General features: G+C 41.2%; 1 protein-coding gene and 1 long non-coding RNA gene across 2 annotated transcripts in view; one reads left to right on the top strand and one right to left on the bottom strand.

The window, feature by feature from the left end:
• Positions 1-564: 564 nt before the first annotated feature.
• LOC122836889 (neural cell adhesion molecule L1-like) overlaps positions 565-26,969 on the bottom strand; it is a 61,153-nt gene continuing 34,748 nt past the window's right edge. Inside the window, exons 4-28 of the mRNA XM_044126864.1 lie at positions 22,077-22,179; positions 20,480-20,682; positions 18,432-18,560; positions 17,933-18,103; positions 16,735-16,849; positions 16,248-16,432; positions 15,737-15,868; positions 15,509-15,652; positions 14,672-14,783; positions 14,223-14,380; positions 13,956-14,115; positions 9,439-9,563; positions 9,109-9,210; positions 8,691-8,888; positions 8,472-8,542; positions 8,156-8,381; positions 6,892-7,007; positions 6,578-6,794; positions 6,326-6,448; positions 5,965-6,141; positions 4,959-5,072; positions 4,727-4,870; positions 4,200-4,326; positions 3,209-3,280; positions 565-2,807 (exon numbers count right to left, since the gene is read on the bottom strand). Coding sequence (XP_043982799.1) covers positions 2,609-2,807; positions 3,209-3,280; positions 4,200-4,326; positions 4,727-4,870; positions 4,959-5,072; positions 5,965-6,141; positions 6,326-6,448; positions 6,578-6,794; positions 6,892-7,007; positions 8,156-8,381; positions 8,472-8,542; positions 8,691-8,888; positions 9,109-9,210; positions 9,439-9,563; positions 13,956-14,115; positions 14,223-14,380; positions 14,672-14,783; positions 15,509-15,652; positions 15,737-15,868; positions 16,248-16,432; positions 16,735-16,849; positions 17,933-18,103; positions 18,432-18,560; positions 20,480-20,682; positions 22,077-22,179 — 3,623 coding nt within the window. The 3' untranslated portion in view covers positions 565-2,608. The remainder of the gene's footprint in view (positions 2,808-3,208; positions 3,281-4,199; positions 4,327-4,726; positions 4,871-4,958; positions 5,073-5,964; positions 6,142-6,325; positions 6,449-6,577; positions 6,795-6,891; positions 7,008-8,155; positions 8,382-8,471; positions 8,543-8,690; positions 8,889-9,108; positions 9,211-9,438; positions 9,564-13,955; positions 14,116-14,222; positions 14,381-14,671; positions 14,784-15,508; positions 15,653-15,736; positions 15,869-16,247; positions 16,433-16,734; positions 16,850-17,932; positions 18,104-18,431; positions 18,561-20,479; positions 20,683-22,076; positions 22,180-26,969) is intronic.
• LOC122836921 lies at positions 24,093-25,404 on the top strand. Its single transcript, XR_006371665.1, has 3 exons — positions 24,093-24,286; positions 24,362-24,476; positions 24,544-25,404. It is a non-coding gene; the product is annotated as an uncharacterized LOC122836921 (long non-coding RNA).

Below are 26,969 nucleotides of genomic sequence, written 5' to 3'. Positions count from 1 at the left end.
ATCAAAAAACAGTAACAACAGTGGAAAAGCAACAAGCCAGCATCCCACTGGATTACCCTCAGAACATGAAAAGCAAAGAGTGAGTGGCAGTCGAGTGAGTATCTGTGTGTGTGTGTGTGTACACTCATTTCTCATTCAAAGTTAACATTTGCTCCAAACATTGACAAACACAAATGTTCAGCAGCACATTGTTATGTTAGGATATTGGCATATTTTGAGCAGGCTGATGCTCCTGTATGAAAATAGAGTTTTATTTGTCCTGAGCGTGTCTGTTTGACCTAAACCAGGGAGTGTCTGCACAACTCCTTTGGTGCCTCTAGTCTTTTCAGACATCTCACGTACTCCCTCGGAGGCTGTCATGATATGTTTGGCCAGTGGAAAGCTTCAATTCGAATAGAGAGGGCACTGATTGGCTTACTGCATTCCTGCTCAACATAACTGCATCACAGATATTCACTGCACTGCAACACATTGGTGAATTATCATGTGCATGAATCCTAATGTTGCTGTCTGTGTGATGTATCTATTTTCACTAAATAACACTAAATGTACAATGTTTTTTTGGGGGGGGAGGGGATTAAAAATGATATGTTGGCAAACATCTACAGAACAATGTGCATTTTTTTGTTTGTTTTATCTTTTTTGTTCTTCAGCTATGAACTATTCTTTTGCTACAGCCAAGTTTTACTGCGATCATTTGTCAAAAACACAACGTTTGAATTCATAGCAACAGTACAGAAGAAGAAAAGTTTCAACTAAGTGTTTCAGAACAAAGTTCGGTGTTTTAGAAACTGCGCGTTTTTAAATTATTTTTTTTTTGTTTTTTTTTATCAAATGTGGTTCTTTTGAAGGGTTCTATTTACATTCTGTGAAAAAATTGTCCTTTCCAGATTATGTAAGACATTTCCTATCTTTCCAGAGTCTTTTCTATCAGTTTAAAAGCACAGAAATACAATATTTACCTCGTCCTGAAAAGAATACATTCTCTTATGTAAATATGCCTTTATCGTACATTACCTGGCTGTCATTAAGCCTGTCTGCAAAACCCAGCTTGCACCGATAAAGGATGAAAACTAAACCAGGCGCTACTCTCTAGTGTGTAACAAATACTGCTTCTCAATCAAACTGTATTGTATGAGATGGACAGGTATGAAAAATTTGTTAGTTAAACTCAACAACATTTTAATACAGAGTAGAAACAGACAGACAGTTACAGAAAGCTACACATAGGTCTCGACACCGAAAAAGTTACACTTCCACTTAAAGTAAAATGACGTAACGCTGTGGGAAGGCGAGACTGTAATGACATCAATCTGGCGCTTTATGCAGACCCGGCAGGCACAGGAACCTATAAGGAGCATTTACATATCTATAATACTGTATTATGGCTGAATAGATAGATGCAGATGCAGCTATACACCAGGTGCTACTCGACATTTTGACACAGTCAAGTTTCACAACGAAACTTGACTGTATCTTTGATTTCAATGGAAAACATCCTGGTCTGTTGAAAATGCTATGAGAGATTACAAGCTTTATGTAAATATGAAAAATGATCATAAATTAAAAATGCCCAAAAAACTGTTTTGTGTTCAGTCACAAAGCTGTTAAAAATGTGAAATATCACCAGCGAGGACAATCTGATGCATTGAATGGCGAAGAACATATTACATTGAAAAAATAACAATGTAAAAAAATGAGATTAAAATGTACAGTGGCAAAAGTATTCAAACCCCTGGAGCTTTTCACACTTTATCAAACTACAGTCACTGCTTTTTCACATATCCAAATTTTTATTTTGGGCCCTGGCTGACATCCAAGTAAAACATTATTTAGAAAAACAGTAAAGAAATTTTACATTTTAGAATGACCTCGTCAAAGTCCAGATTTAAATCAAACACAAATGAAAGGTCAAATGAGAATCTATGGTTGACGTTTACACATTGTCTGAATCAGATTTTTTTATGAAAAAAGTTTACAAAGTTTTGCTTCACTCTATTGTTATGTGGTAATATGTGATTATCTACCACAAATCCCAGTAAAATACAGATGTTTGTAGTAATAACAGCAGAAATTGTAAAAATTCAAGGAGTATGAATACTTTTCCAAGGAACTGCATGCTGCCTGTTTCCCTACACTGAGCTCCATCATCACGCTCCACGTTGACTTAATGCACTACTCTGCATATCTAAGTGACCACACCTCAAACCCCTGATATTTCGAAATGTACAACATTCCTTCCACATGTTTATGTGTTGTTCAACGCAAGAAGAGGAAAAGGGTTCAAATAAACATCAGCTTTTTAAATTAACTGTAAACGACACAAAAAATTAGGATGGGACGTTGGGTGTCACGTGGTCCACTACTTTGGACTCTCCTTTGGTCACAAATGTCTAATCAGTCAGATGACTGCCAGAGGGCATATGAATAGTCTGTATATGATTGTGCACTGGACCTCAAAATAAACATCAGCAAGTCAGAGGGGGGAACAGGACAGTATGGGCACATACGTGTTGACATTTTGGTCTGATGGTCTCTGGTGGAGGTTAATCGAGGATAGCGATTGCATTGGGCATGCCATTAGTGTTTGGGGCGATGGTCGCTGGGTTCAGCGGGGAGTTATCTGGCAGACCATGGAACCCCTCCGGACCTTCACTTGGACGACTGATCTGGCTGGCCAGAGATTCATCAAGTTGAGCTCTGTGGTCAGAGCACTGCTGCCGTTAAAGTTCAGGGTGTCCTCGCTGCACATCTTGTTGTCTTCACACAGGGACGGCTGGCTGGCTGTCCGCTTCTCCTCCAGATCGCTGGAGCAAAAGAGAACATATGTGAAAAAAAAAGACAACTATGAAGAAATATTCAACCATCATCAATAAGCAACTTTACAAAGTAGTGAAATCATCAAGTATTACCTCATACCTCTAAATTATTAGTTATTATTAAGTAAATTGCCCTTTAACATATGTAGTTTCATCAACAACTACGCAGTTGCTGAAGACAGAAAGTCATGCAGCAACAGGGAGGTGAAAAATAGGTGGGTGAAACATATCCGCATACCTTTCAAGAGATCTGCAAAGCAGAGGCAGGCATCAGTGAGGAAATAGACAAAGAAATGAAAAAAGGGGTTAGGAAACAAAGCAAGGCAATGGGACTCAGGGCTTTGTTCTGACATTCCACAAACAGCCAGAGTGAAACTCAGATGACAAACCTGTACTCTCCAAACGTTTCCTCCTTCATCGGCCGTGCCTCTGAGTCCATCGCCTCTTTATCTTTCACTGAGGATGAGACAGATCGTTGGATTTTATTATCCGTAACATCTTAAAGAAGTTATGTGTCTGTTCAAGACATAAATAACAGCATTCGGTCAAACGAGCAAGATAACATCAAATGAGCGACTAGAGATCACAAAGATTTGGATCACTTTTCAAAATAGAATCTAATGATGTAAACATGGTTTACATTTTAACTTAGATCCTCTATTCTTTAAGTTTTAGATGATACAACACCAACCACTTCTAACATTGTGATCCAAACATCTAACATAACTGTATTTAGTCATAAGGAATCATGACATTACAAATTGATCAATAAAAGAGAAGCAACTTCAAATTGCTTGGAAGACTGCAGTTATTTCTCATTTAAATATCCTAGAGAAGCTCATCCATGCATTTATCTTTAGTCACATTGATTGCTGCAACAGGGTCTTCACAGGTCTGTCCAACAAATCAATCAAACAGCTGCAGCTGATCCAGAATGCTGCTGCTGGGGTTCTCACTAAAACCAGGAAGACCATCTTCCTGGTCGGTTCTCTCAGGTGGTTCTGTCAAAGGTGGGACAGCTTGATTTGGTTCAGAAATGTCTTTTTCCAGTTCAGGGTAAGGTACAAGATTCACATTTACATCTTAAAGCTCCTCATTTAGGCTTATGAGAGAGTGACAAAATGTTGGTTTGTTTAAGATTCCTCACCAGTTCAATTAGTACTATTTTGAAAGTTTATTTCCTAGTGCAACTCGGCCCTTTGGTTGTTAGTTTGAAGTTTAATTGACTTTGTTTCTCTCCCTTTGACATTTTAGGTATTTGTTTCCACTGTGTTAGTTAGTTAGTAGTGGAAAAATGCAAGTAACTCGTTAACTGTGATCTCTAATCTTGAGAAACATACAGACATTTCCAAAGAGCACGTTAAACTAAACTTGCCTGAGTATTTCCCTCCTTTACTCCTCTTGATGAAGCAGAGGATAAGCAATATCAGCAACAACAACGCAAGGGCACTCACAACACCGATGAACCAGCCCTGTGTTGCAATGCTGGCCTGCACCTCTGTCATTTCTTTGGGAAGAAAACAAAAGGGTGAGAGAGAAAGACAACAAATTGGATTTTTTTTCATGGGAAAACAGAACAGGTTCAGAGGGAAAGTGCATCAAGGAAGAAGACAGAATAAATGAAGCAGTAGAATCTAGAGCACACTAGAAAGAGCATTATGCATTTTGACAAGGTGGCATCTCACCGGGGAAAGACAGCGCACACCAAATAAACACGAGTAATGGATTATTTTATATGGCAAACCAAGCTATCCTCTGACTAAAGTCTTTGAAAGCACTTCACAGACCGAAGGAAAGAACAGCAAGGTGCTCCCTTTAGAAGCTAGCTTTTTATTTAGACATGTGAGGCCCAGAGGAGAGAGCAGGGGAGATGAAAGACAAGAGGATGAATGAAGGCAGAGAGCTACCTGTTCTTTCTGTCTTAATGCCAGTCTCCCAGAATGAGGCATTCCCATAGAAGAAGCGCAGAAGATAATCAGAACCAGGAACCAGGCCCCGAAGCTGGTAGAAAGACTGAGACGAGTTCACCCTCTCAGACTTTTTCCAGCCACCTATTTAGGTACAACATCAACCTCAGTTGCTGTTCAAGTTACCAATATTATGGACTGTCTGCTGTGTGTGTGTGTGTTTGCTTTATACCATTCTTTTTGAAGTAGTGGATGTAGAAACCAACATTCCTGTGTCTCTTCTGAGCTTCCCAGCTGACATTTACAGAGGTTTCCCCCACAGACAGGCTGATGTCCGATGGCGGAACTGCAATGTATTCAGACCAGAAATAGAGAAATTAGAAGACAAACAGGCAAACATAATCAAAAAACGTAATTTATTTCCATAATTCAATTCAATAAGTAAAAGTCCTGTTATCGAGATGTGCTACACGAAGCGGTTTATTTCAAGCGTTTCTGTTCATTTTGTACATCGCTTCATATAACCCGTATAAATGTAAGTCAACATGGCTAATGAAAAGTATGTCCACGTTCTGTAGACTATGTGCACTAACTATGTGTTTGAGGCTCCTTCTGCATGAATTGCTAGATTAGTTAAAGTAGATACTGATGTGTTTGGCAGTGTGGAAGGTGCTAAGACCTCCTTGAAAATAAAATCAGCATCTCCACAATGCTAGTCAGCAGAAGAAAGCATTAAATGCTCTAACTGTCCTGGTAGACTCCTATGCTGACTTTTGACTTGATAAACTCAGTGGACAAACACCAGTAAATGATATGGCTCCTAAATAATCTTCACATAGAAACTTTATGAAGCTTGGCTGCTCTGCCTCTTCGATCTTCATCTAATCTTTTTGACATCACATAAAATGCACTGATGTTATTTCCGGATTAGAAGTGTCTCAACATAATGTATGCTACATGTTAGTGGATACCTCTGTTTGTGCTGGATTTGAAGTTCTGACTGCAGACACAGTTCATGTCTTGTGAGTCTACTCAAAACTATCAAATGGGCTTTGGTTTACACACCTCTCACGTCTGCATTTCTCACTGTTGCATCCTTACTGTTTTCTTCCACTCAACTTTCCAATTATACGAGTTTCATTTTTGAATTTACTAACTGACATAAATTAACTTTTCAGTGATAGTGTAACTGGCTGAGACGAAGATGTACGGGTGGAAATAAGTAACTAGAATACTACCTCCATCAAGTGTGGTGGCCCCCGTCATCATAATGGGCTCTCCCTTCCCAACTCTAGTGAGGCCCCTCAGGTAGAAGCGGTACTGGCTGTGGCGGTCCAGGCCCTTCAAGGTAAACTGGGTGATTGTGGGGTTATCTATCTCATCCTTCTGCAAAGGACCGTCGTCACTCTCTGTAACTGATCGCAGCAGATTCCAAAATGATTTATCGCAGGTGACAAACGGCTGATTGATGCTCATAGTTAATATACCGTGGCATTTTAAGGGTTTCATTGATTTATCTGGAACTGTGCAATTGTCCACCTTTATGTTGTGTACAGACGAACTCGTGACTCAAAGGGAAGAAGTGTAATTTATGCTTACTGCGCTGGTACTGAAGCAGGTATCCAGTAAGGATCCCATTAGGGTGGGCTGGGGGCGTCCAGTGCAGGGTCATTTCTGTCTCTGATGGGCTGTCAAGGATCAGGGATGTGGGAGGACTGGGTACTAGCAGCAACAAAACAACACCTGATTACAAAGGGTTCAGCTTAAAAGGATTCATCTTATTGTTTGATGAAAGCCCTCCATTCAGCCTCCTCGCCCGTCCCTCCTCCACCCGCAGCCGTTTATTCTCACCTCCCTCTTCTGTGTTGAAGGGCAGAGGCTCAGAGTGCGGTCCCTCCGCCTTATTGTTGAAGACTGCAACAAACAGGAGATATCTGGAGTACGGTCTAAGATTACTGATGATCTTCATTTTCTCGTTGGGACCAGTCTCCTCCACCACAGTGCTCTCAGCCTCCGTGGATCTCCGACTTTGGTGGTGGCTCCTGGAGCCCATCCTTCTCAGGTAAATCTGGCACCACGAAATCAATCACGTAAAACAGAAGTTATGGGTTCATTTTCAGAGGTCAATTTGAACAAAACTTTTATGAACTAAGGAGTAGCAGCACCTTGTATCCCAGCAGGTGTCCTCTCACCGACTCTATTTCTATAGCTGCCCAGGTCACGACAATCGTAGTGCTGTTGCGCACTTCGACACCCACGCCTATCGGAGCTTCCAGGGGAACTGGGAGATAATGTGAGGGGACAGATGTCAGGACAAAGAGCCGATGTCCACAATTAAACAAAAGCACATACAGTGCCTTGCAGAAGTATTCATCCAGCTTGAACCTTCTCACGTTTTGTGCATTTTATTGGGATTTCACCAGGAAAATTAGGTGGAAAGGTGAAAGAAAAAGGCACATCAAACACGGTTTTTATTATTTTCGTTAAAGTTAAATCTGAACATCTTAATAGTTTGGAGTGCGTGCTTATACAGCTGTTCCGAGTCAATACTTTGGAGTCCACATTTTCCTGCACTTACTGCTGCAAGTCATTTGGGCTTTCTCTCAGGCTCGCATATAGAGTCTGAACTTTTTGACCATTTCATGCAGTCATCTCCATCTACCTTTCTACTCACTCCGATCAGCTTCCTCACTGCAAGAGAAGATTTTTATCAGGTGATAATACTGATGATCTCTGATCATCAATATTGGCAACGTGTGACCATCTTGATCTGAATACCTTGTTCCACGTGCTCTGTCTCTTGACTAGTTCTTATGGTTTTCTTCTTCCTGCTCTACAAACATCCAGATTTCTAACGTATACAACTCCTGTCCTGTGGAAACCTTTTAAACTTGAGATGTGGATCTTTGCAGCTCCTTCATAGGTATAAACAAACATCAAGGGAGCTTCGCCGATGAATTCTCTCCAAGTAAAACCTTTTGACAAGCTCGTACTTGTGCCACACTCTTTTCATCTTTAGATGATACAACTGAAACATCTAAGCTTGGGAAATAGTTTTCTTACCTAACTCTGTTTTAGGCGCCTTCTCCACATCTTGCTGTTGTTATTCTTGGTACTTATGTTCTCTCATAAACGTCTTAGGACTTCACAGTTGGATTTATACTAAGATTAAATCAAACTCAAGTGGACTTAATTGTTTATTTAGGGGCATTGGCGTAAAAGCAGCTGAATGCAAACACGCACCCCGTTTTTTATTCTTCAGCGTTAAAATACTTTTCCTTTCAATTCACAATCATGCACCACTTTGTGGTAGTCTGTTGAATAAAATTCCAACAAAACACATTCAGCTTTGTGGATGGAGTCCTAACAAAATATGAAAAGGATTTTTTCAGGGCTCTGTCAGTGAAATGTATCTTTTGATCCATTTACCATCCTCCCCTGAGTAGCCAATAACGGGGTCTGGCTCCGGTCCACCACCAATTTCATTGATGGCCTGGACTTTTATTTCAAAAGCAGAGAAATTGCCAACATCCTCAACGATGACCGGAGGCTCGGTTGTTTCCCTCTCGTGCCACTTCGGTCCACTGCCCACTGATCGTCTCCACAGCACCTTGTACTTGAATTCAGGTCCATTGAAATCAAGTCTGTCCATTTTCTGCAAGAAAATAAATAGAGGGCATCGAACAAGGCCTTTTTTGAGGATTTGTTTTTTTTAAATACCAGCACACTCAGGTATTAGTTGTACCTCCCAGGTGATGAGGAGAGTATTTGGGTTTATGGACTCACTCCTGACATTCTCTGGGTTGTTGTCTGGAGCTGTGTTGTGGGTAAATACGAACAAAAAACAAATCAAGTTTATTTGTATAACACATTTTGGCAACAAGGCTGTTCAAAGTACTTCACATCATGAAAAAATAAAAACATCTGATCTTAACATTTTTCAACAGAAATTGCAATATGTTACCTTCGGCTGTTGTGTTGTGGATTTCAGAGGGTTTGCTAGGGTCACTCTTTCCCACCTCATTGATGGCGATGACCCGAAAGCGGTAGGACACGTAAGGCCAGAGGGAGAGGACAGCGTGCTCCTGGTTGCCACCGACTCTCTTCAGCTCTTCCCAACCCCTCTCCTTCAAATCTTGGTCCTCAAACTCTATGACATACTCTGTGGAGACACAGGCGGTCAGGGAAAACTTCTCCTGATGGGAGACTCCGAGTGCATCAGTATTTGATTTCTATGATCTCATGAAATCATTAAAAGAAGATGGAGTACACTGGTAGTTTCAGGTTAATGCAACAGTAGAGATTAGAGAACGATAACTGACTACATGGTTTGAGTCTCAAAAGGAATGAATATCTAAGTGAAAAACTACTAAGTACTAAACCTAGAACAGAGCTCTTGTGGTCATCTCCAGGAGTCCAGCTGAGAGAGATTGCACGCTGCCTGGGATCAGAGATCTGGAGGAGGCTTGGAGGGTCTGGACGATCTGAGGGAAACACCAGTAATAGTGTCATCAATGTATCTGTATACGCACTAAATCTAGTTTTTAAAATTGCTGTCTAGCCCAGGACACTTTTTTTACATCTCAACTTTCTATCCTTGTAAAATGAAAGTTAAATCAAAAAGCAATATGAAATATAGCTACATAACATGCTGTCTTAGGTCTTTGCCGGTGAAATCTTCAGCTGAAGACATTGCTGGTTTGCAGTCTTACCACATAAAGTGAGCGTGGCGCTGGCTTCGACCTTGTCCAGAGAAGAGATGATCTCACAGGTGTAAACGCCCTCATCATCTTGTTCCACATTAGCGATTATGAATTCTGCCCCATCAAATGTGTATCTGGGAAAATGTATCAATCATTATTGTTATGCTTATTTGTCTCTCCCCTAAAAATATTTTTTCACATATTCATTCAAACTGTCACTGTGTCATGAGAGTATGGTATGAGGCAGGTTATTGTGAAAGGGCTCCCAGTGCTAACTAGAAATAACTCATCAGAGCCAGGAGGCAGGGCTTAGTGCTGTCAATCACCTTTACATGAGGTGCTGCTCATCCTCGCTGACCTCACCCCCTTTTTTCCGCTACTCTGCAGCTAGCTTAGCTTGTCATGAATGTTCAGACTAGTTAGCATGACCACCAATAATGGCAGATAAGTAATTTTCTGTAACAACAAGTTGCTTGTCTGCCATTAGTAGAGTTGGCAGCAAACATGAGGTTGATTGACAGCGGTAAGACACTCCTCCTGGCACTGATTGGTTGTTTTTGGTCAGGACCGTTGGATTTCTTCAGAGGGCAACAGTTGTTCAGTGAGGAGGTGGAGGAGATCGATCTTTTCATAGATTATCTGTTTTATTACATATTGTGACAGCATGGGGACAGTTTTAGCAAATATGTAAAAAAGCTTTTTTTTGTTAAAGTTGCAAGTTTTTCAGGTTCTTACCCTTCAACCACAAACCACAGAATCTTTTTATGATTTTTGTGTGACAGACTAACAAAAACTAGAGTTAACAGAAAAAAAGTGTTTGGTTTTTTTTATTTCCCTTTCCTTGTAAAAAAAATTGTGCTGTGTTCATTTGTTTGTAGCAACCCCGAGTAAATGCTTTGTAGAATGCTTTTGGTTGCAATTACAGCTGCAAGCTTTGCACATCTACAGAAGGAAATCTTTGCCCACCATTCATTTTAAAATAGCTCCAGCTCAGTCATATTGGACAGCGAGCATCTGTGAGTATACACTATCACATCTCGCCACAGATTTTTAATTGGTCATGGTCTACTACAAGGGTCAGCAACCTTTATAACCCCAAGAGCCAACATATCCTTAACTCCAGCTAAACAAAACTTGTTTAGAGCTACAAAACCAGCATGACAAAAATAAATGGAAACAAACAAACAAACAAAAGGTTTCTTTTTGCATTATAGTAATGCCCCAGTAATGGCTAAAAGAAGGCAATAGCAAATTGCTACAAATCCATGAATTCTTGAGATTCCTTCTAAAAATGCTTATAATTACCTATTTCCTTCGGCAATAATAAGTGAAACTAGAAAATCCTTGAAGAAATTTAACAGGGGCCTGCCAAAGGGTGTCGGTTGGTTTGGACCCAGCCTTCTGATGCTAAAAATTAGTACCAATGCTAGGCTTCGCCAAAAAATTATAAAGTAGCATGTGGAGAATCATAAGAACGTTGAATAATATGGACCTGCAACATTCAGTATGTTAAAATTAATGCATAAGCTAAAATTAGTCAAAATGCTAATGTTAACATGAATGCTGTCAGTAGCATGTGGGTATCATTAGCATGCTGTCTATGGAAGTACTTCCACAGTTGTCTTACATTCACTTCCTCCATTGAGTATATTAAGCATACCTAATGTATAAGAAATATCTAAAATGCTTATGTTAGGGAAAAGGCTCATAGTGGGAGGAAGTGAAATGCTAATATTTGTGCTAATGCTAATGCATTGCTTTGCTGTGCACTAACCTGAGAGGTAAAGATAATACAGGCTAATATTATTGTAGCCCCTATGGCTGTGCACTAACCTGAGGGGGATCTTGAGGCTTTTATTTTGAAATTTACAGTAAGCTTCATTTCAAAGGCCAAACTAATCCCATGTGTAACACTGTTGTCGGGTTAAATCTGTTATAAAATGCCCAAACATTCTGTAGTTCTAACATTCAGCCTCCTTCTGGAGAAACTCAGAGTTCCTCCATCATTGTAGTTTTTTTATCTGCCGACTCAGCCCTCCTCTGTAGTAACAGAGTTATAAAATTATTCAACCAAAATCATTTATTTGTAGCTCTTCTCCAAGCAGGCAACATTTCTTGTCACTTTTTACAACAACAGCAGCAGCAAATGCCTGTAAGTTATATTTAATTTTACTTTTAAGATCTTTTTAAGTCAAGTATGATTCAAAGTTTTAAGCCTGATAGAATGATGAAAAACCTACTTAACTTAATGGTTTTAATAAACCATTGTCAATCTAAACTTAATATTTAACTATTAAATCCCTGTTTTAATCCCCAGCCTCCTGAAATATAAACTTCCAACGTCCGTCATGATTAATCATTCGCCTCCAATGATTAAGTGACCCAGTTGCAAAGGGTTAATAATTTGAGTCATGCAGGACTGACCTAACCGTTTCGATAGCAATGACCAGAAGCAAGACATTCCCCCAGAACTACAGTGAGGTCATTGTTGCTATGACATCTTCTATGACACAGATCTATGTCATAGATCAAAGAACATCTAGAGTTTTGAATGCTTTCATCTCTAAACATCAGGTATTAGACTAGAAAATTCCTGAAGAAATTTAACTGGGGCCTGCCAAAGTATGCCCGTCTGTTTGGACTCAACGATCTGATGCTAAAAATTAGCATTGATGCTAAGCTGAGCTAAATAGTGGTCATTAGCTTGTGGAAAGTCACAAGTATGCTAAGTAAGCTGGACGTGCACCATTGAGTGTATTAAATTGAGTAAATAAGCTGAAATTAGCCTAAATGCTAATGTAAGCCTAAATACTTTCAGTAGCATGTGGGGTATCATTAGAATGGTCTCTGTAATGTACTTAATTTATTCAGTATACTAAACATGGCTAATAAGTAAGATAAAAATAGGTAATAGCTTACTAAGCTAAAAGGCTAATGCTATTAGTCACTGCCTCCATGCATTGCGTGGCAGGCACCTAAATGGAATGCCTCTTTATTATAGTTAACTTATTCTTCCGAAAACGGTTTTCGAATATATCTCTCGGTTCCTGAACGGCAAAGGTTTGTTCGGAGTGCTTTTTCCATATTAACTGACTGGGTGTCTCACAAAGATAGAATTCTTTTTCCACCTTTCTGTCTCACACACACATGACAGTTAGCACATGAGGAACACATGAGGGCAGAGCAGCTGATTTGGACTACAAAAACGCATCACTGTAGTTCTTTCTATGGCAGAACTCCCTGGAATGAGCTGGCCTTTAGAACTACTTCAGCTTACATCTGCGCTAATTTCAGCTCATTTTAACATACACAATGGTGCACTTACTTAACATACTTGTGACCTTCCACAAGCTAATGACTACTATTTAGCTAAGCTTAGCATTGATGCTAATTTTTAGCATCAGAACGCTGGGTCCAAACCGATGGGCATACTTTGGCAGGCCCCAGTTAAATTTCTTCAGGAATTTTCTAGTTATAATAATAATATTATGAAAGAGACGTTCTATTGGATGTAGAGTAATAGGTGCCTGCCATGCAATGCATCGGCAGGCCCCAATAAATGTGCGCATGTCCTTTGACATGCGCACAATGAATGGACAGTTGGACCGAGTCGGAGCCTTTTTGTTACCGTTTGTTTGAAACTGGTAATCCATGGTGGGGTGAGTAACCCATGCCTCGTGGTTGTTCTGGGAGCCGCCATCATTGGAACTGCTATTCTGAGGACGAATGCTAACCGAGTCCCTTCAGGCCTGCAACGTTTGTAAAGCTAATGGACTGTTTTACTCATTCAAGAAACTGAATAGTGTGGTTGATACCACCAGTTTGATTCATTCAGCCTTGTTTTTGTTTTTTATGTATAAGACTTGTTTAAAGGGTGGTTTTGAACAGTTCGGAGACCGAACGGTTGCACTAAGTGTGGTAATTAAAGTTAACTGTACATTGCCCTTGGTTCATTACTGACCAGTATGATTTATTAAATTGGCACGTTTTCCACTTTACCATTTTGCTTTCTTATTTTAGTATAAGGTCCAAGTTGCACTACATTTAGGTTTTAGTTGTAGTTATTTTAGGCTTGCTCTTGTGCTCAGTTATGCACTCTATTGACAACACACATTGTTGCCATTTAATACACTATTTACTTATTGTGAAGTACTTGATAGAGTGTAGGTCAGAGAATCTAGGCACTGTTCATAGGGGAAAACTAGAACAGTGGTTACATTTTTTTTAAGGTTTTCTAGTGGTCTTTATTTAACAACAGCTTGAGAGAAAGAAGACATGGTGCAAATGACCAGGGTTGGGACTTAAACCGGGGACAAGTGTATTGAAGACTATTATCTGTGTGAGTCTGCTCTACCACTGAGATATGTGGAACCACCTAGATTAAATTTTGGATACTTCTGCAAGGGACCTTTTACACTTTGTAAAGAACAGTGCAACCTTAGCAGAAGATATAAAGGCTTGTAAATGTGAAAATCAGTCATATCCCAAATGATCTTGGGCTCTAATGGGTAGATTTAAAGTCTCACTTTTCATCACTGGGGGATTCCATCAGTTTCTGGTTGTTCTTTCTCCACTGGATTTGAGGAATCCTCAGTCTGGTATCGTAAAGGCCCACACATGTAAAGATTGCTGTATTTCCAGGCTGCACCTTCTGGTTCCTAGGTGGTGTCAGGATCACTGTCCTGTCTGGAAGAGAATGTGAAGAAATAACGAAAGTAAGCTGAGTCAAGCTGCAGGAGGTTAAAGTTACATGACTTGAACTGTGTGTGACTGCGTGTGTGTGTCTGACTTACTGAACACCTCCAGCTCAGCGATGATTGATAAGTTGGAGTTTTGAACGGAGCAGGCGTAGGGACCTTCATCATCATGGCTGACATTAACAATCTGAAGCCCTCCATTGGGAAGTGACTGAAGTCTGGTATCATCCAGAAGGTACGATTCTCCCCGCTCCCTGAACACATCAGAAAGCTGGTAAGCTGAGTACAAAATTAGGCCTTTCAGCTACGCTAATGAATTCACCAGTTTAAACACTGCTTTGCTAGTTTTGCATAAAAAAACAAAGCCATGTTGGATATGTGCCTAGCTAACAGATTTCACAGTCCAGATGTATCAACATTTGGCTGTTAATTTATGCATATGAAGAGCTGCCTATGCAATAACATCAACTTTGCAAAATTATATATAAAAACCTGCCAAACGTCACTGGAAAATTTTAAATAAAGTTGTGAGGAATTTGCCTCACCATACGACTTTAGGTTTAGGAGAGCCAAAGGTCTCGCACTCCAGCGAAGCACTCTGGCCTTCAGTAACAGAGTACACTTTCCGGTCATCTGTAATGATCTGCGGAGGCAGTTCTGAAAAAACACAGAGTCATGACTATGGAGGACCAAACCTGCCAAAATGCATCTGTAAACAAGTGAATAAATAAATACACGTTTCAGTAAAGTAACACAGCAAAAATAAAGAGTTTAAAAGACTTATTATGGTATTCCATGTTTCATAAATTAAAATATATATTTTATTTCAAACTATAAGAATTTATTTGTACATTTTAATTGAAATTTACAATTAAATTGCTCACCTGCTCATTTAATCAGTTCTTTAATATTTACTTCTTAATTTATTTTTACCCCCATTTCTTTATGGTGAATGTTAAGCTTAATATCGTCATTTTAATTTCTTTAAATTTATGATGACTTATAATTTATTTTCTTCTCTACTTTTTTCCAAATACTTTTCACTTGTGACGATGTTGAAATAAAATACATGGTAGGTGGGTTTGGATTGTTTTGTTTTTTTCTCCTGTCCCCCAATCTAATGTTCATATTAAAACTGCTGTCATTTAAAATGGCGTTTACCCTTGGTAAACCTATATATCTATATAGGTTTATCTTAAGGTTACAAATTTTAACAATTTGTAACCTTAAGCATGACTATAAAAAGCAAAAACCAATTTAAAAAAAAATTTCACAGCACTGTTTATGTGTATATTTATTGTCAATTATCATATCTTTGTTTCTCCAGATATGCACACAGTTTATACAAATAAACTACCAAGAAGTAAAAAATGAACCCTCACCGATGATGTATACATAGGTGTTGGTGAGGAGGGTGCCGTGTTTGTTGGAGGCCCGGCACTGGTAGACAGCTGTGTCTTCAAAGTCGACAGTATTTAGGATCAATGATGCATTTTTCGCTATCACAGTATGTCTGGAGTCAGTTCCTGTTAAGCAGTTTCACATCTCAGTACACCTAAAGTGCAGGAAGTTGTTTGCTGAAAATGGTTCAGTGGGATGTCTCCACTGACCTGAGATCTCCTCTCCGTTCCTGGTCCAGCTGATGGTCGGAGAGGGTGTTCCCTCTGCTGCACAGTCTAGCCTCACCGTTTCACCCGGAGCATAGATCAGACTCTCTGGGATCACTTTCCAATATGGAGCGGCTGCAAAGGACATATATGGTGCACACGAGGTTAAACTAAAGCATTGTAGCCTAGAGAGTTTGTCCTAGCAAAAAAAAACAAATAATAAAGAAATACATAAAGGTCACACAGACTAATGTGTAGTGTATATTTCTGTTACTTTTAATAATTATAGGTCATAATAAATGAAACTCCAAAACTAAGTGTCTCGAAATATTTGAATTTTGCACAATTTTAAATTATATCACTATAGTGTGAGTTTTTCTTTTCTGTAAGGTTTTAATTTATTTAGATACACCTGCCAAATACCAATACCGATTCCAGAGAATGTGGTGGTCAAAAATGTGGCTCTGCAGTCTCATGACTGTGTGTCAGTGGAGAAGAAGAGAGTGAGACACACCTTCTACTTTCAGATGGTAGGTGTGTTTGGCATTCCCCTGTGTGTTCTTGGCTATGCACTGGTACTCGCCGCTGTCACTTTCAGAGATATCACTGAGGCGCAGCCGTCGGTCAAACATGTCTTTGACTGTCCGGGATTCATCCAGCTCACCTTCCTTCTTCAGCCACGTAATTTCAGGAGTGGGACTGAAGAAGGGGAGAGTCAAGAGGCGCATCGTTAAAGACTGAATGTAAAGACAGACATGGAATGAGGAAGATATGAAGCAGAGAAAGGAAAAGCAGAAGAAAAGTGTAAACACCCAGCAGAAAAGGAAATATACACGGCATGAAAGAGAAGGAAGGACGAAACACAAAAGCAAATGGAGTCCAGAGTAGGATGGAAAAATGGGATCATTGGCAGTAAAGATTGATTTTGAAGAGCAGCTTCATTTTTTTCTTTAATGGAAGCAAATGTGCATATGTTGTCAGGCGTATATGAAGATACTTACAGGCCTTGAACAATGCACTCAAGTTCTATCGTCTGGCCCCTGAGGGCCTGGTACGTGCTTTCGCCTTCAGTAGGCCTCATCATGTGTGGTCTACGGTTCCGCAGTACCGAATTGGCTGGACAAAGAGAAGCGGAAATGCATTTAGACAAAGAGAAAGACTCATGCATATGGATGGGCAATTTTCAGATAGCTGTTCTGCTGACACTGCAGCCTCTTCAGTTCTGCTGACACGCCCTTGCAGTGAGAAACGGGGTCCGGAGAGTAAGCCGGACAAGTCCACCACAATAGCAACGGATGCAGATTTACAAACGGGTCTCATGTTAACACATGTTCATCTTTCTGACCTCTCGTTGAGCCACAGATGCCTGTGGCAGCCTCTCAGTGTGAGCTGCATCTCATTACAACTGGGCCAAGAAGGTATCGATTCCCTGCTGAATTTGGGACATCCAGCAGATTTAGCCAATGCTTTGGTCAGGAAAGCATGCGCAACATTTTGGCTTAACAAATAACAAACTGCAAATGTCCATTTGAAATACACTTTCCGATCATCTGGAAAGTTTGGACACACAGATGTGTCCAAACCTTTGGTCTGTACTGTATATCATAAAAACCGCTGAAGGGGAGAAAAACGGTATATCTACCCAGAAAATTTAAGCACTGTTTAAAAAGAAAAAAACAGTTGTAGTCACTTCTCATTTAAAACTAGAAAGTACCATATATTGATGAAGATATCATCTGAAGGTTTGCCTTGTTTAAACCTTAAACATTTAGTGTTGTTTTGTCCTGACTGCTGAAGTGAGAATAAACACCACAGTAAGATCAGCGCTTAGATGAGCTTGTAGGAACTTATGAGTCTGATAGGGGATTTAAAGAGGTCTTAAAATAAATTGAATTAAGCTTCTCCACTGTGTGGAAATTGGTTTACAAGTGGAAGACATTTAGAAAAGCAGCCAGCATGACCAGGTCTGGCCATCCAAGCAAGTTTAACCGGAAAGCAAAAGACAAAATGCTAAAAGAAGCCTGGAAAAAAAAACTTAGACAAATTCATATATTTAGATCATAAGTATGATATTTAAACCTCTGGTCTTGTTGGTTTGATCCCCTTTTTAAATTAGCCACAAGTTTCAAGACATGTTTCTGCCTCACAGCTTCAGCTCAGCTCGCATCCACCTCTGCTGGAGTCGACCTCGATACTCACAGGGGTTAACCTTCAGAGTGATGGGCTCCTGGGCCAGAATGGTGCGTGTCACCATGTACTGGACGTTGCAGGTGTAGTCGTCCCTGCTGTCATCCATTGTCAAATGAGCAAAGTAAAGGTTGCCGTCCTTTCCAACCACAACCCGCTTACTCAGCTGGATGTGGTGCATCTCTGAAGAAAAGGAAGAAAAACTAAAAGATTGAAAGCGGTTACAGACACAGTATATCTCAGTGTGAGGTAATCTAATAACTTGGGACGCTTAAAAGGCTTGTTTTTGTAAAAGGGAGCGTGAAAAAACTGCAAGACAGATGGCAAAGTAGTGTTGAGAACTTATCCTCCCAATTTTGCAATACACTCCGACATCTTTTAGTAATGCTTTTTGAAATGTATCATGCCTTTTTCACAGATATGATACAAGTGGACTGCAAAAGATGAGCACGCACAGTAAGAGTCCCTTTTAGTCAGGCACGTGTAATAAAATTGGATATAACGAACTCACTCTGATCCATCCAGTGAATGAAGGGCTCCATGGAGCTCTGAGGGGGGTTACACTTCAGCACGATGCTGCTCCCCTCATCAGACTTCACAGTAACCACCTTCTCCTTCTGCTTCTGCTGGGTAGGGGGGACTGCACCGAGGTAAACAAGGAATAAATACACAGAGGTGAGTTTGTGTGGAAACAGGTGGGAAGCAAACAGCAACCCAAAGAGAAGATTTCCAGAGGCAATCCTCATCACATGTCATCTTAGACAAATACCAATGAGGGAGTCTTATTTCTGAATTTCCATAACAGAATCCTCAGAGAAGACCGCAGGTCGTTCTTTCTTTTCTTTTTCTTTTTTTTGCCTTTAAGACACATAACAGTGAGATATGTGAGTCATGCGTGAATGATCTCCATCTCTCTCTCCTTTCTGCTCAGTGTTCGTAACCCCACAGGAGCCACTGAAGAGCGCATCACATGACATCAACTCAAGAGTGTTTCTCAGGAAACCGTTGTCAGGGAAACTGTGAAGGAAGGAGGTCGCCCAGGAGAGAGCCAGTCAGGCAGGTGGATGGATGTTCAGAGGTCCTCGTTGGCTCAGAGCTCGTCTGCATCTGTGTGTTGATAACTGGATTCCTGAATGTGATTATAACGTAGCTCGGGAGTGGGCTATTTTTGTTTTATAGAAAGACAAATGGGTAACGTTAAAGCAACCAAAGGGCCACACACTGAAAACACAGCTATTTCAAAACGAATTATCCGATACGTCCATACATCCTTAGCCACAGCAGTAAAGAGACCAGAAGGAAAAATCCGACACCACTCTGTTGTTTGGCTATCCAACCTACCAACACTCAAGACACAAAGATACGGGAACTCATCCACCTAACGCAAAGACTGGCCTCTGACACAAAGGAAGTTGTCCACCTTTTTCTGACTGTGAACCACTGCCTCAGATTTAGAGGAGTTGACTGTCATCTCAGCCAGTTCACTGAAAACAACAGGTTATGAACTGTAGACAACAGCACAAAAACCTCATCACTTCCTAAAAGGAAAGAGGCAAATCAGACCTACTCCCCTCACAACAAAAAAATTGCAACCAGGATCAGAAACACTAGACAAAGTCCAGCTCACAGAATGGAGACACAAGGCCTGGAATGCCCTTTAGAAGCATCTGGACACCTAACGCTCCCATCAGCAACTCCCCACCAAATCCAATTGACATACACTGTTGTCTCCCAGATCCATAAAACAAATGTGGCCTAGAAAACCAAACCTCATGGACCTCCTCAGCAACTTGATGTCAAATCAAACCTGGGCCACACCTCCATGATCTGGACTCTCGTTCTGAATTCATCAGTCAGAGCAGACCTTTCCAGTGAGGATGATTATCAGATGTCAGAACTGACAATTATACCTTGTCCAACAATGCACTAAATATATAACACAATGAAATGAGACACATAAATCAATGTAGATTTCAAAAACACAGGTGTATCATATGCTTGCCTATATACTACTCTTTGACTATAGAGTAGTGGGGGCAGACTGCTGATCTAGAGAACATTTTTGTCGATGCTCAGCTTTAAGAACGGGATAAGGATCTCTCTTTCTTTGTGAACACTTGATATGGTTGGCCTAGGTCAATAAATGGTTTTGCCTCATTTTACTTTTGTGTTTCATATTTTCCTATCTACTGTGATGAGGAGAGATTGTATCATTCTTGAACTGCAGTCGGGGGGACACAGGACCATTTCAGGGTCTGCAAATGGTCACTCTTGATTTACAATGTTTTGTTTTCATTTAAAAACATCAGTCACGTGGAGGTTTCTTAAAGTCTGGCTCTGGTGATAAGAATGCCGCTTCCTGTTGTGTGTGCTCTGAGTGACTCAGCCTGAACTCTTCCTACAGACTGACCTCTGTGCAAAAGGAAGATAATCCTCTGATTGCACTCTGAGCTCTGAAAATCCACTTCATAAATCTACAATGGTGAAGCTAAATTCTGAATTTCTAATGCTAAAAATATATTTCCTATGAATTGAGTGATTTTAAAGGGAACTTCTTACCATCGGTTTTGAGGATGGCTTCCTTTGACACAGCCGTCCCGAGCTCGTTGGTGGCATAGCAGACATATTTGCCTTTGTACGGCTTCAGGGTGTCCATACTTTTACTGAGTGTGGAGAAGGCGAACGAACCAAAGCTTTTCGTAACATTAAGCTCTGTGTCAGCACTTGGGTCAAATGGCTTTCCATCCTTAGTCCAACTGATACTGAAGCAGAAGGAGAAAGAGACAGTAAAATGACGATCATTTAAACATCAAAGTCACAGTCATTTTCAAGTCTCAGAAAGCAGTCATTTATGCACAGACGATGTCAGTGGAATTGAGACCACAAATGGATTTCTGTGAAATGTACACGGGATGCCCCAGTGGAGCTCAGAGGCCTGCGCTGTGTGTAATTGCAATATTCATCTCTTTTTCCCCGGCAATGGGAGCAGTTTTCCACTTCAGAGCAGCTAAGACACTCGGAGAGAGGAGATCGCCCGAGGGCTTAATGACATTTATCCTCTGCTGAAACAAGAACTCTGATTGGGAGAAGCTGTGCTTTCGTGTAATGCTAATATGTAGATGTCAGCCGAACAAGGAGAGGGAAGGTCACTGTTCTCGGCTTCCTAAAAAGATGAGCGGAGCTGCTCTACAGATATTATGCCATCAGACTCACAGTGTCTACCGAAAGAACTAATACTCCTTAAACATTTTTTTTCATGTTTTGTCACATTAAAATCCCATGATTCAATGTATTTGTATTGGCCCACAAGAAGCGACACATAATTTGCTTGGGAAATAAAATAGATGGTTTTCAGAATTTTTAGAAATGTACACATTTATATTTAGCTGCCTTTACTCTAACACCCCTAAATTAAAATTAGCTTAATAAAAGAAATCACCTAATGTGTAAAGGGTCCACCTGTAGAAACTACTTCCATCAATCTATGATTAAAGTCTGTGATCTTCTGTCCTGACAAAAACATACATTACATTGTTCAGCAGATACTTGCTCTACAGCTTCTTCCTGTTCACCCCCTTGCTGACTTTAATACTGATGTAAGTAACATTAGCATGCTCTTTCATAATTGTCTCACTCCCTAAAAGCTTCTTTTTTTTTTCTTATCTGTAGTGATCCAGGATTTTGGTCGACATGTAAAACTCTACGCGTGATGGAAAACAAACTCTGAACACCGTATGCCCTCTGTGAGACATGGTGGTGGCAGCAGAGGGAAGCTAAATACAGGATTATCCTGGAAGAAAAAAAAACTGCTGGAAGCAGCAAAAGATTTGAGACTGGGCTGGAGATTCAGCTTCCTGCACTATAAGGACTTTGAAGGCAAAAGCTGCATGGTTGAAGCTATAATTACCTAAAGAGTGGCTGAATACAAGGTCAAGTCACATTATAGATATTTACTGAAATTTAGAAAATCATATATTTTTTCTTGCTGCTTTTTAATTACAAACTTCTTTGTAATAGCCTGTCGCAATGAAATTGAGGGTGTTGATTTTATTATAAAATTAAACATTGAAAAGTTCAAAAAGCATGGATTCTTCTGCAAAGCACCAAAGACTCGCTGTGTTTATGTGTTTGCACGGATCTGGTTGTGCTGACTAACCTGGGCATCGGGACGCCAGAGGCTTCACACTTCATGATGAGGTCCTCGGTGCTAAAAACTGTGATAGACTCCGGGTGTGTGGTGATCTGAGGAGGCCTTTTGTCTGCATGGACAAGAGTTAGTTCAAACGGGGCGTCTCGTTCAGTACACGAACAGAAAAAAAAGGGACTGGAGGACGATGCATGTTGCCACAACTCGAGTTCTGATGTACTGTCTGTTCCCAAGAGTTTTCACACACATCACAGACTGACCAGATACTAGCCACTATCTGCTTGACAGACGCCAATTAGTATATTGAGTCAATATCATTTGGCAAAGCTCTGAAACACAAAGAGATGAAATATGGGCCAAGAAAAAAGAGCAGGAGAGCAAGGAGAGAAAATGTGTTTTCAATGAAAGGAAATTGATGCGTAATGTAGGGAGGAGAGTTAATGGAAAAGAGGATATATGGCACAGTGTTTTCCCCGTGAGACTAAGAAAGTGAAGAGCCTGTGGGGAGAGGGAACAAGGATAATGAAAAAAAATGTGTTCATTAGAGACTCTGATTAAGACAGGGGTAGAATCTGTGTTTGCTAAATAAAAGCTGAGAAACTGATCACTGAGCTAAAGGCTTTTTTCTATATTAGGTAAGCTTGTTCTCTTTAGTCTGATTCAGAAATCTGCACCTGTGAAAATGCCCACAGGATCTGCAGAAATTGTTAATTCCTGCAGATTGTTAAACATCTTTTGTTGTTCCAAAAGATGTTGAACAATTTGAGGGGATGCACATTAATCCAGAAAGTCTAAACTTTTACTTAGCTTTAACAAGATGTACCTTCTTCTGATTTGACCATACATGTATACTGTAGTGATTGTACAAACAGAGGCCTCATTATAGAAACTGTAATTATCACAGGTTGTTACCATGACCTCCAAAATATGGGGAGTATGTTCTCTTACTAAGCTGTTAAACTCAAAAAAGTTGGTCTAATGTCTGACAGTATATATTAAAGCGTTGAAAGATTTTAATTGTAAATTTAAATGTCGATTTTAAATGTCAATATTGCAGTAAATTAAGTTGGAATTTACAGCAAAATTTGTATTTGCAGCTACTTTAATTTTACAGCAAATCAGAATTGCAGTGAAAATGTGAAAATAGTATCAAACTCCGTCTCAAGTAGTGTCAACAAAATCGGATTACTCTGCATTATAAAACAGAGTGAAATTTCAGGACGAAAGCATGAGAAAGCCTTTTGACAATCTAGTTCACAAACGTTTATTGAGATGACAGACCCTTTTTTTGACACAAATACTTGCTTCCTGAGGAACGGGGGAAACTATTGATTTCGAGCAAGCCACTCACTTTTGTAATTTGCACTAATTAGTTTAAGAAATGGACTAAGTGTCGTGCAAATGTTAATACTGATATGAGAAATGCACCCAGAGCGACTAAGAAAAACTATGACGTCACTATGAAAGCTTTGAAAATATATACGTAAATCAAAATGAATAAAATAGGGTTTTTTTTTCCCCAGCGAAATAAAAGTAAGTGCTTGATAGTTTGGGTCATTTTCAGCTTGACTTAAAGGAAAAGACAAAGGTTTTAAAGAAAGGCGATTCCAGTGAGCAGTAGGTAAACGGATGTAGCAGGGAAAGGAGAACGGAGGAGGAGAAAAGGAAAAGACACTGAAGTCAGAGAGCTGGGAGAGGATAGAAAGTCCAAAAGGAAAACAAATGGCAGAGCAGATAAACAAATGAAACAAACAGGCTAAATTCAGAAAGAGACAGATGGGAAGAGAGCGAGAATTTAATGAAAGAATTCCCACTCATAGAGAAAATAATCCCATTTTCTTAGCTGATCAAATTGAAGTGAAGTCTGTAGGCACTGCTCCACTATTGGCAGAAGAGAAAGAGGAGGAGGAGTGAAGTTGCTGCTTTGTGCTTTAACTCCTCTATTTCTTCAAGGCTTTGATCTGACAGCCCTGCTGCCAGCTCCTCAAACTTTCTCCTGCTTGCTCCTAGAGGGGAAACTACCTATTGAGAGCCAATGAGACTGTGGTGGGATGGTGTTCCACCCTCCCAACTACACACACCAGGTGTAGCGACTGATTGGTGGGCGGGGCAGATAGCTTTAAAGCTGAGCAGTCCGCTGCGAGGTGCGTGTGCCTTGTTTCCTCACTGTATGTTGGCTGCCCAAGTGGCTGGTGTGCTCGATCCACTCATCCAAAATAGTAAGTGCCATTTTTGCCATCTGGGCTGGGATTGTTGTCGGGTTCTGGTGCAATACCTGCCGTGCGTTTCTGCAGCGTTGCGCAGCTGGCGTTGGCGGCTGCAGTTGGAGGTTGGTGCGGCGAGCGGCTTCCATCCAGCCCTCGCCTGCTGATCCGCTCCCTCCCTGGTCGGCTGTGTCACCACATCTGGGTAAGCTACCGGTTTAGAATTTAATTTATTTTACCTGAATCCGGGGTTAACGAGTTTTCTAATTTAGGATTCTTCCAGAGTTGCAGCGCTTGGACGCTCCTGCTGTCTTGTCTTGCCGGTTTTGTTTGGGCCGCTCTCGACGGAGCCTGCTGACGCTTGGGCTGGCGGAACGAGCGGGGCACGACTCCTCTGGCCCCCCGTGAAAAGACATTAGAAGTCGGACAATGACAATTTGTCCCATCGTTTGCAGTGGTTGTGTTCTTTTCTTTGCCGTTTGTTTGTTTATTATTTAAATTACTAATTTGTTTGCTTTCCTTTGTTTGATTTACTAATTTGTTTTCTTTTGCATTGCATGTTTTGTTTGTTCATTCATTTTGTTGGGAATAACTTAAATTGTCCTTATTTTTGATGCCTTTTCCTTCTAGGGGCTGAGTAGTGGGCCTGAGGCCATGTTTTAAAGGAAAAATGTTTTAATGGAATTTGTTAATAAATCATTGTAGACTACTCCGTGCTCTGGTGCGTCTTGTGTAAAAAGATCAACCCCCTCTGCTGGTCACATTTGGCGCTGTGAGCAGGATGCACCATTGAACACGGACTTGTCTTTGTTTTTTTTTTTGTGTGTGTGTTTAGGGTCTTAGCTGTGTTTTTATTCATGGTGTTGTAAGACAAGACAGCAGTAGCTATCCAAGGAAGACTTAACTGTGGGTTCAGGATTTATTTTCATTGTTTTGTTTTTTTTCTCGTGTTTCCTTTTGGTAGTCTTCCCCTGCAGGTATGGAGGAGGTGGCAGGCCGCCCGGTGGATGGAGTGGGTCAGCAGAATGTGACGGTTGGAGGTTCGCTGGGCGCCGCTCCTTCCCCAGCTGTGGCTGGTGGTGTCATGCCTGCTGGCGCTGTAGTTGCTGAGCGGTTGGTGGTTGTGCCCAGGGATCGGCGATGTCCCATGTTCGGTAGGACTGGCATTGGGATTGGTGAGTGGATCGAGGAGGCCCAATCATGTATTCGGGCCCGCCATTTGTCAACGGCAGACCAGGCTTTCTTCCTTTTTGATCATCTAGAGGGGGAAGCAAGGGAGGAAATAAAGTACCGCACCAGTGCAGAGAGGAATGATCCAGCTAAGATCTTGGCTATTTTGAGGGAGTTGTATGGTTGCACCGAGTCCTATGTAACTCTTCAGCATGCATTCTTTTCTAGGAAGCAGCAGGAGGAGGAAACACTGTTGCAGTTTTCCCTAGCATTGATGGCCCTTATGGAACCAGTTAAGCAGAATGCTCCTGATGGGTTGTTGAATGCTGATATTCTGCTGCGTGACCAGTTTGTAGAACATGTGTTGGATAGTGCTCTCCGCCGGGAACTTAAGCAGTATGTTCGGGGTCATCCCACTGCCACCTTGTTGGATGTGCGTGGGGAGGCAATTCGGTGGGAGAGGCAGGGGTTTCCAGGTGGCGCTAGGGAGCGTAGTCACTCTCTCCCTTCTACATATGGGCTGCAGTACGGGTTGTATGGCAGCTCTCGGCTAACTCCACCTACTGCTGCCCGCTCTGAGTTTAGTGAATTAAGGGAACTTCTAAAACAGCAACAAGAACAGATTAATCAACTCACCCAGTGTATTGCTTCTCTGCAGACTTCTTTACCACAGGTGCGGCATCCTCGTCCAGGTTCTGTGGTCTGCCACAGGTGCCAACAGCCGGGTCACTTTGCCAGAGAGTGTGATGGTGAGCGGGTTCGTGCCAGGGTTAACTCTGTGGCAAGACCAGCTAATGTTAACCAGGCGGAAAACTAGCACCCACTGAGCTGTTGAGCCACAACTCAGGTGGGGGAATAGCAGGCTCGCACACAGCAGCCGCGTCAAAATTGTTGGCATCCTGCCCAGTCATTGATGTCGTCATGAGTGGTGTCTCTGTTACTTGTTTAGTAGATACAGGTTCCATGGTGTCGACAATCACCGAGAGCTGTTTTCAGGAACATTTTGCATTATTGGGGCATGATAGCCTTCAGTCATGTCACTGGCTGCAGCTTCGGGCAGCCAATGATCTTTCCATCCCATACATTGGCTATTTAGAGTTGGATGTCACTCTGTGTGACAAAGTGCTTCCTCATTGTGGAATTCTGGTTGTGAAGGACCCCACTAATGTTGGTTCTTCTGTTCCTGGCATTTTGGGAATGAACATAATTAATCGTGTCTACCAAGAACTTTTTGGGGCACATGGAGGCTCTTTCTTTGATTTACCTTCAGTAACACAGTCTCCTGGTCCAGTTGTGGAGGCCCTGCAGCAGTGTCATCAAGCAGCAGCTAAGTCCCCAGCACAGTTGACTGGTGCTGTTAGGGTCCGGGGCCCTCGACCAGTGAGGATAACTGGTGGGGTTATGAAATTTGTAGCTGCAACCTGCCCTGAACAACTTGCTGGTCAGGTTTTATTGTTTGAGCCTCCAGAGTCTGGCTTACCAGCTGGCTTATTAGCCTCTCCATGCCTCATTCAGGCTGTGCACGGTA

Source organism: Gambusia affinis, linkage group LG01 (assembly GCF_019740435.1).
Source record: "Gambusia affinis linkage group LG01, SWU_Gaff_1.0, whole genome shotgun sequence".
NCBI classification, from domain to species: domain Eukaryota; kingdom Metazoa; phylum Chordata; class Actinopteri; order Cyprinodontiformes; family Poeciliidae; genus Gambusia; species Gambusia affinis.
Note: the sequence above shows the minus strand (reverse complement) of the source record. Positions and strands in the feature narration are given on the sequence as shown.